General features: G+C 40.3%; 2 protein-coding genes across 2 annotated transcripts in view; both read left to right on the top strand.

The window, feature by feature from the left end:
- Positions 1-5,389, top strand: part of cdkal1 (CDK5 regulatory subunit associated protein 1-like 1) — a 274,625-nt gene extending 269,236 nt beyond the window's left edge. Inside the window, exon 15 of the mRNA XM_032518043.1 lies at positions 3,112-5,389. Within this exon, the coding sequence (XP_032373934.1) occupies positions 3,112-3,273 (162 nt within the window). The 3' untranslated portion in view covers positions 3,274-5,389. The remainder of the gene's footprint in view (positions 1-3,111) is intronic.
- mal2 (mal, T cell differentiation protein 2) overlaps positions 1-10,247 on the top strand; it is an 871,414-nt gene that overhangs the window by 406,374 nt on the left and 454,793 nt on the right. The gene's annotated exons all lie outside the window — the stretch shown is intronic.

Raw genomic sequence — 10,247 nt, 5'->3', positions numbered from 1 at the left:
CTGTAGCGCCTTCCTGAGGGCAACAGGTCAAACAGATCAGAGCAGGGTCGGAGCTGTCCTTGATGATGTTCTCTGTTCTGCTGAGGCAGCGGGAGGTGTAGATGTCCGTCAGGGAGGGGAGAGGGCAGGCCGGTGATCTTCTGTGCTGACCTTACACCCCTGCAGCCTCTCCCTGTCTGCACACGGTGCAGCTGCCGTACCATACTGTGTATGCGTTCAGCAGGCTCTCGATGGATGAGCGGTAGAAGGTCAGCAGCAAGTTGGAGTCCAGGTCGTACTTCCTGGGACCCTCAGGAAGTGTAGTCTTGCTGGGCCTTCTTGATGACCGTGTGATGTGGCTGACCAGGAGATGTCACTGAGATGAGGACACCAAGAAACTGGAGGTGTGGCCCTCTCCACACCTCGCCGTTGATGTACAGGGGGGCTAGGTCGGTCTCTTCTTCCTGAAGTCGACGATGATCTCCTTGGTTTTCTTGTGTTCAGACAGGTTTGTTCTCCGAACACCAAGCTGCCAAGTTCGGACTTCCTCTCTGTAGGCTGCCTCGTCTCCCTTTGAGATGAGTCCGACCACTGTGGTGCTGTCAGCAAACTTGACGATGAGGTTGTTGTTGTGGGGTCGGACTGCAGTCGTGGGTGTAGAGGCATTACAGGAGGGGCTCAGCACGCAGCCCTGTGGGAGCCAGTACTCAACATACGAGTGGAGAGAGGTGGGGCCCAGTCCACCGTCTGCGGCCGATTGGTAGAAAGTCCTTTTAGCCAGGCACAAGTGAGAGGGGGGAGCCTAGAGTGACTAGTTTGGATATGAGATGTCCGTGATAGTGTGTTAAAGGCGGAGCTGTAATCACAAAGAGCATCCGGAACGTAGCTCTGCTTGCGCTCCAGGGGCTCATGGCAGAGTGAGAGCTACGGCGATGGCATCCTCTTGGATCTGTTTGTGCGGTAGGCAAACTGATAGGGGTCCAGATCTGGGGGAGGTAGTCCTTGATGTGTTGGAGAACAAGTCTCTCGAAGCACTTCATGATTACCGGGGTGAGGGCCACAGGAGGGAACCATTAGGCTGGTGATGGAGACTTCTTCGGCACTGGGATGTAGAGTGGCTGATTTTAGCAGGTGGGGATGACCTGCCTGGGCCAGGGAGGGTTGAAGATCCTGCAAAGATGAGGGCGAGCTGGTGAGCACACGCCCCTGAGCACCTTGCCAGGAACTCCATCTGGGCCAGCAGCCTTCCTTGGATTCACTAATCCAAGGCAGGTAATGGTAAACAGAAGTCCTTAGATGGCTAAGCATCCGACTTTGTCAAAAGAGATGGAGGATGAAAGAAAAGTTGAAATAGCTCTCATTGGCAATCCATAGAGAGAAGAAATAATCAATCTACCTATGCTAAATATCAAATCCAAAAGTCCTACAGTCAACCCTAGTCCACTTGATTAAAGGTTATCTGGAAAGCTGCTGAACAGTTGCTCAATATCGCTCTGAATAATCAACCTTCATGGGGAGAAGTAATTTTACCAACCGTCACACAGGACAGACATAGGAACTGCCACAAGGCCATCCTCATCGATTTCCACTCCACTCGGAGATGTAGACAAGTGTTGGCTCTCCTATCCAAATTGTTTAAAGCTCAAATTAAAAGAGCCACATGTTGTGCAGGATTATTTGTTTATTTAGCAATTATTTGTCTTTGCATTAAAGTACACCTCAGGTCTCCACTCTCAGACATTAAGATAAAACTAGATAAATGTCAAGCTCACTGATGATCAATGAGGACGGGTGGAGGTCAGGGAGACACAGGGCTGGTTATTAGTATTCAGTGTTTCCATCTCAGTTGTATTAACACCATCCACAGCTGATAAATTCCATCTTGTTTTTGATGTTGCTCTCATTACAGCTGTTTGTAGTGTTGTTTCAATAAGCAGCATCATGCTTTCATGTGCATTAATTAAGTAATGTTTGACTATTAGCGACAACCCAAACGCACAAACCTCTCACATTCAGTTTGTTTATTTTCTCTATTTTCTATGTTGCTATAGAAAGCAGTTGTATGGGAAGTAATACTTGTTATAGAAACGTTGCAAAGCCACATTAAAATGATGTGCTACTGAGAGATTAACTCGAGCACCATCACGGTCTTAACATTGTAAACTAACTCTTATTTTCTCATGTCTCTCCTAGCTTCCCCATGTAATTAAATCACAGTGCACCTTCCCCAACATCAGCTTGATTTAATAGACAGCACTCTGTAATAATTGGATCACTACAAAACTGCATTAACTGGGTTACACAGAGATAATGGCATCATATTTGAAATGCACTAAGCACATTGATGGTTTTATGAACACTTTCATCTACAAAATATTGAAATGAGCAGTGAATTTAAAAAGTTATGTTCATCATTGTGTCTGTAATAAAACTGAGTTGTAGAGAGAAAGCAGGTCCTCTCAGGTCCAGCTGACGGAAGAGTGACAGGAAAGTATGAAGCATCGTAATAACCCTTTGCGCACTTAAATGATGACACCACATCTTAATATCAAGTGGCATCAATAGAGGTGTTCCTAATGATCAGCAGCAATGATCCATTATGGGTAGTCCTCACATAAATGTCTATTTTATGAAAAATCAAGGGCTGAGTAAACTGTGATTTGGTTGAACAATGTGGCCAAATAAAATCCCAAAAAGAAATAATCCTCTACTTTCTACTCTTCTACTATTTTTTTTCTCCTGCTCCACTCTTCTCAGCATTGCTCTTTACCATCTTTCACTGTCACATCCCTTCAGTGGTGGATGTCTTTTTAATGGTCCAACACATTAAGACTAAACAGAGCTCTCCGATTTCAGACATTTGATGCGTTGGATCACTGGTCACTCTGCTGTCAAGCCTCGCTGTTTGATTTGTGACTGTGGCCAGTCGATTAAATCTAATTTTGAATAATGGGCATGACTTGTGCTATTAGGTGCAACAAACTATCTGTCCACAAGTGTGTGGGAGACAGCAGTGCGAGTCGTGTATTGGCGCACATCAAAGGAATATTCACATGATATCACAAGACATATTCAAATTCTAACTTTACTATTTCAACTATTTAGTTACTTTCTGTATGTTTCCTTCCACAGCATCAGACGCCCAATGGCATCCAAGGTCCTTCTTCTATGCCTTCTTCATCTGTTTTGTTGATCGGCTCTTACAGTCTTGACAGGGAAGTACTGAAGAAGCTGGGGATCGGGCTCACTCTGGCAGCAGCCATCTTGGCCTTCATCGTAGAGAAACTGTACTGATGGTACAACTGCAAACCAGAAGAAGATTGTGAGGAAGTGAGAGGACAGTGACATCGTAGTAGCCTAAACAATGTGTTTGAAGCGGGTGAATACAGTGATAAAACTCCACGTGCTCTTATTCTATCTTGAATGAATCCAAAGAAAACAAGACAGAGTCAGTATCACAGTTAAGGATTATTTAAATGTTCTGAGATTCATGTTGTTTTCGGTGAAGTTAGTATTTTAATTAAAGTTAGACTTTTTAAATAGTTTACCACTTAGTGATGTCAGTGTCTTTTGTCATTGATGGAGGAATAACCACATTGTCTTGACAGGTCAGCAGCAACACTGTGGTTAAAGGCAATTTGTATCCTTCATTTCAAAGTATTTATTTTTGAAAGAGGGACATGGACAGTATATTTTCTGATCTCAATGAAAGACTTTTCTTTCTTACTGTCTCTGAAGTTGTTTTAGCATGTAATTCTTTCGTTAAAGTTTTTTTGTTAGTTTCATTTTATGTTTTTTTTTGTCTCATACATCAAAGTCAGGTGGCTGATGTAGGGCCAGGTGGCTAATGCGGACTGCTTGGATTGATGATCATTATGAACTCTTTATTTTGTCCCACAGTACACCACTCATCCAATGTGATTTTTTTTGTTGTTTTTTTTTACATGTGATGGCCGGCTTTGGTGCCACCATGAAGGATTGTTGTTTATAGTTTCTTACTTACCTGTAGTTGTGTCTGGTAAGATTTTTGCTGCCACCCCAATACAGTAAAGGCAAATGTATCTAAAACTATACATCACTAGAGGTAAATGAGATTTTTTTCTTCTTTTTTCAGGTAAATTGACCCTGTAATACAAGTACTCTGTTGATACATGGGCTGCTTGTGGTGTATGAGTCATAAATGTGACTGACCTTTTGGCTTTTCTTGATTAGCATTGTTGCAACCATCCAAAATAGTTTAATAAAGGAAAAATGCAATCTGTCATGTTTGAAATTACTTGTGTATTAAATGCTAGGTTTTTACAAATAAACAAGTCCTGTGTGTCCACAGTGCTCTGTATCGCTCAGTTGTTTTTATTTATGCTATACAGTCTGTTTGTGTTTCTCTCTAATGTCTTTCTGTTTGGAGATACAGCGGTCCCAACATATGTTTTTAATTTTACGACAGTTAAGAATCCATGCCACAATTTATGTGTCGCATTGCACTGGCACGTGTCTGTCAGTATGTCTGCATTTTTAACCGTGTGCTCTGCATATGCACACATGCCTTGCATATATTCCTAGTCAAAAGTGTCTTTCAGCTTGTGTGTGTGTGTGTGTGTGTGTGTGTTTTGTGTGGGTGGTGTGTGTGTGTACTTACATGCCTGCCCTGTCTGATGTGCTGATGCTGTATGCTTAATTTAGCAGAAAGCCAGCATGTGTGTGTCAGGAGTGACAGGGCTCATTGCGGTCTTATTCAGAAAGCCCTGTTATTATACATACCACTCTTTGTAGCCTACACACACAAACACACACACTAGCGTTGTATTACTCTATTATATGATTCATGTTACACATTCTGTTGACACACAGATATTTACCCTGGCTTTTTCTTACCTAGATGGTACATGTCACACACACCCACAGCACACTGCAATTTTGTAGTATGTGGGCAGATGATGTACATCAAGCAAACTTGCACACAAACACAGGCACCAAAGCTTTATATTACCCGATCAAACGAAGCGTTTCTCTCTCATTCTCTCTCTCACACACACACACACACACACACACACACCACACACACACACACACACACACACACACACACACAAAATAGCTTTGTATTATGTGATCAAATGATGCGTGTAGCTATGAAGCTTGTTACATCCATCCAGCAGTGCCCTATATTATTCTGCAGCCATCCATACTGGGTGACAGTTCTTTTGATGCTTTGTAAGCACATTTCCTCACTGTGTATGTCATTTACACCACATTGTTCTCCAATGAAATATGGATGCAACGACATCCTTTATGTTTGGGAGATCATCACTTACTATGAAATATTGAGGCGGGAAGCATAGAAAGGAGATCATTATTCACTTTGCATCATTCACTTCACTTGTTTTGAATAAAAGAAAAAGTTTCTGAATGCTTGTCTTAGTTGCAGCTGTTGTCAATTTGTGATCTACACAGTGATGTCCTTTTGATATGAAACGGAGGGACTTAAGATAAATGCAAGGGAGGTTGCCTGTCATTTTTTCATCCATCATGTCATTGGATTTTATTTATTTAAGTGTTTTAAATTCTGAGTTGTTTGGCTTGCGTAATAACACAGGCAATGTTGGTACTCACAGAAGGGCGTTCATGTATTGAAACAATGTACTTATAAGAGGCTGATATACAACGTTGCTGTGAGTGCAACATAGTAAAGTATCTATATAAAGATCCAACTGAGATCTTAACACGCACTAAAATAAATGTAGACAATTTAAAAATGTATAAATCACCATTACGAGTGTTAAACTGAAGAAAAATGTGACAGTGACCCTGTTCTAAGGACTAGACCGCATGCACAGTATATCTTATAGCAGTCTAATTATAGCAATAGTTATCAATCAGTAAATGGTTTATACAGACAAACAAATAAAGATAAACTAAATGTATTTATGCTGCTACATCATCCCTGTACATCAGTCCAAATTGTTATCTTCAACAATGGATTTGTGCTTGTTATGCTATTTTGGAAATGTTGATACTGTAATGTGATGGATAGACGTGATGTGTTATTGTTTAAAAAATTATGAAAATGCCATCATCCCGCAATAATATGTGCATGTGCAACAAGTTAGGCATATTGCAGAGGGCCTAAACAGACGAACAAACCCATAGCTACTGTAGTTTTTGCATATCTGAGGACTGCGGCCGTCTGGTCCCTTCAGCCACAACGCCTGACTCTGTTTAAAAATAAACATAAAGACATGCCGCTGTGAGCCATGATCTAAACAACAATGGATGCACATTACCAGCATCCCAAATCCTGAAATATAAAATGATAGAACTTTAGTGAAGTGTCATAATGAACCTAATGATCAACATAGTATAAAATAAGACACTATAGACACCAAAGATGCACATCGTAGTGATGAATTTTCTAAAACAAAAAGTCAGTGTATACGCTTTTCTGATATGTGTAATGATGCTGATATGTATGTATCTGACACAAATGTAGAGTAATTTGGAAATTAGTTCAAGCTATGGTTCTTTGTTAGCGTCAGATTTGAGCCGCCTGTACCCTGTACTCAGACCACCTGTGGTGCAAACTGCTGTAAGTACGACATTCAGGATCATGCAAAGCTTGCTGGTCTTCTCTTTTAGCTTGGTAATTATCCTTCATACTGAGCTGAAGGAAAATACAAATCCATGGGTAAACCATCAAATTGATGCCAACAACTGGCATGAGTGTAGCTAATACAGAGCGTCTTCACATGACATGTAATGGCTGACAGAGCTTCTCATTAGCCCCAATCTCAGGCTGTGACCTTTTCCTTTCTGCTTAACAAAGTTAATTCCTTAATAACTTCTGCATCCAACACTTTACTTATATCACTTCTGTGTTTGTCTGGATATCTTTATACTGGAAAGAACACATGACACAAGTCATTAATTTGAATAAGGTGAATGTGGTGTGGAGTAAATAAAATAAATCTGAATATCAGAATTATCAGAAAAGACTTTTTCAAACAAACATATACAAATAGCGTACAGTCCACTTACACTAAATATTTGGGATTTTTTATACAGTGGTGCCTTGTATTTCTTACGAGTGGAAGAAAAGAAAATGCAAAGAAATGTGGAGACAGCAGGTTTCGGTTGATTCCACTCTGGTTTTGAGGTTTTTTATCTGGGTGTAATACTTCTGGCAAGCAATCAGTAAAGCACGGAGTGAAAACCTGACATAATTACAATGTTGATGTTTGTCAGGTTAAGCCCAATTTAGCTCAGTCAATTTACCATGCTGATATTTAGCGTGCTTCAAAACTGTGCCATTAAAAATATCTTTCTTTTTTTTATCTCCCTGTGCGTTTTAGCTCAGAATTTTGGTGTCAGTCAAAGCGGCAGCAGCAGCTTCTTGTGAGATTAAAGAGACAATAATGTTAAAGGTGCAATTAAAATATTCAAAGGATCAAAGCTTCCATATCGCATTTATTTTAGCACTGACGTTAATTGACACAGGATGCAGTCACTGACATAAAATATGAAAATTCTGTACCATGTGTGGATGTGTGCGTGCATGGCTGGAGGGGGGGAGGTCTATTTAGCCCCAGGGTAGACACACTGTAACAGCAGTGACTGACACTACTGTACCTTACAGAGGCCTGGCAGAATGAATGTCTGGTAAATTTTGTGTGTGGTGGTGTGTGTGTGTGTGTGTGTGTGTGTGTGTGTGTGTGTGTGTGTGGTGTGTGGTGTGTGTGTCTAAGTGTGTGTTCTGGTTTGAAAGAAGAAGCAAAGACAGAATTCTTCTTCTTTCATGTGTCTCTCCTCATCTCTTTCCATTAACAATTACTGTTTAGCTGTGACATTACTTGACTGTTTAATTCTTATTTACACTTCACAACTGACCATGTTATGCATACTGACCAACCTCAACAATTACTTGATCTAAGTCTCTTGTCAGAAGAACATCTACAGAGCCCCAGAGATGACATGGAGCGGGAAAAGTAACTGTACTGGGGACAAACACTTTTGCATGATCTTTACTTTGTTTTGCAAAGTTGAGTTTTATTTGCAAGATCTTTATTTTGACATGGGGGGGGAGAAAAACATTTTTTTTTCCTCCATGAAAGTCGAGATCTTGTCTTTCATCGGTAAAAAAAACAAAAAAACTCGAGTTTAGTGTATGTCCTATAGACTGTATATTTATTAATGTTACGGTCTATGGTTTGTCCCCAGCACATTCCTGCTGAAATATATAACATGAAATATTTGCACTTTATGCATTAACCTAAAACTTGAATTAAAAAAATGCTTCTAATTCCCTGCAATGGGCTCAAGTACAATTCGTGGATGCCAATGCTAGCCCAAATGGGTGTGACCAATTATGTTTTAGCAATTTTGGTGACCAACATGCTCTTCTGCTTTCTGACTCCACCTCCCACCTTTCCCTTTTTTTTTCCTGTGTTACTCTGCCTTCCCATTTCCATAGGCTGAAATCTGCTCACTGTGTGCTAAGCACTTCAGTGACTTCTGGAACAGAGGGGAAAATGACTTGGCAAGCATATCCATTCCTAATTTTGTGTGTTTGTGTGTGTGTGTGTGTGTGTGTGTGTGTGTGTGTGTGCGCGCGCGCATGTAGGTACAGTTTTCATGCCAGCTTCGTCCAAGCATTTAGTCGAATGGCTCTTGTGCCTGTATTCAATGATTGCTGTGTTTTATCTTCACACAAACACACATACACACACACACACACACACACATACACCCTGTTGTCGCTGCAAAGCAAACTGGGAATTCACAGTCTGCCGTGCGAGGAAGAGATTGGCTTTATTGAGTGTTTTGGTGGCTTGCCAGTTCTATTTGTGTGTGTGTGTGTGTGTGTGTGTGTGTGTGTGTTAGATGGGCTTATACATCTTTGACTTTGAGCGGTTAAGGGTGTTTGTATTCACCAGTGGGACGGGGGACCAAAGTCAATATTTTAGCTCTACAGCAGCATTGTTCTTGAAAGCTCTTTAATAATCACACAGAGACATACCAGCGCTCCAGCATTACTCTGTGTTAAAAGTTGTTATTAGTTTGAAGACAGTTTTAAAGACATAACCATTGGTTTAGCTTTGGGAAAACGCTTGCTTTAATGTCTCTTGGTACGCCATTTGTCTTGGTTTTGTATTGTTTGCACAACAGATTGAATTCAATTTAATTTATGAAGCATAATCCTAAAACGATGTGATTCACTTTTCACTTTTGTCTTTAAATCCCATATGTGAGCAGGTTTTATGAACACTTAAAGAGTTTTTCATTAAACTGCTCTGTTACCTTTTAGAGACTAGTTCACTCAAGCCACATATACGAAGTTTCAAAAAAGTAAAGACACTTTTATTTTTACCGCAAGAAAAGACATTTAGCAGGTTTTAGCTTAATGAACAATATAAGTAGTTTTATCCAAATATTTCCCATCAAACAGCGGTACATCTACAAACATCTATTTAATCAAGAATCAAGAAGTGAGAAAGCACCTTTAGGTCTCTTGGCTGTTTTTTCTCTTGCTAATGTTAGATAAAAATACTTCAGATGGCAGCCATGACACTTTTAATAATATATACTGTATATAATTTTTTACTTTTTATTTTTTGGGCTTTTGCGCCTTTATTTGATAGGACAGCTAGGTGGGAGAGACATGCTGGAAATCGTCCTGGACCTCTGCGTCGAGGCATAAACCTCCCAGTATGTGTTCGCCTGCTCTACCAACCGAGCCAACCCGGCCACCACACTTTTAATAATGTTGTCATGGAAATAGATACATTGCATGAAACTGCTGAGGGCTGCTTTGTTGCTATGGTGCATTGTTCCTGTGGTGTTGGCCACATAAGAAACAATGCTCATTTACACAACAATGTTGTTAATGTTTAATTGTAGCTTTCTCAGTATGAAAGGAGAGTATTATTATCTAAGGCTGGGTCCGGTGTGTATTAAGAGTACTTTTAACAGATCATATTTTTTGTACAAGTATATACCGATATCTATTATTTTATGTATATATATATTTTTTACTACTAAAAAAAAACATGCCTACGGGCAGTAAGAGGTGACCAACATCCAACCCTCCTTGAGTACTGCACATGTGTTTTAGCCTAATAGCCTATCTATCACAGATAATAATAATAAATAGTAAACACTTTCTCTGTTACTGAAGAGCATATGCAGATTGGTGTTGCTGGTATTGTTTCCCCCTTGTGAGCTTAGGGTTAGTGTGTGTATGTGTTTGTGTGTGTATGTGTGTGTATGTGTGT

The sequence above is a fragment of the Etheostoma spectabile genome, chromosome 6 (assembly GCF_008692095.1).
Source record: "Etheostoma spectabile isolate EspeVRDwgs_2016 chromosome 6, UIUC_Espe_1.0, whole genome shotgun sequence".
In the NCBI taxonomy this organism is placed as follows: domain Eukaryota; kingdom Metazoa; phylum Chordata; class Actinopteri; order Perciformes; family Percidae; genus Etheostoma; species Etheostoma spectabile.
Note: the sequence above shows the minus strand (reverse complement) of the source record. Positions and strands in the feature narration are given on the sequence as shown.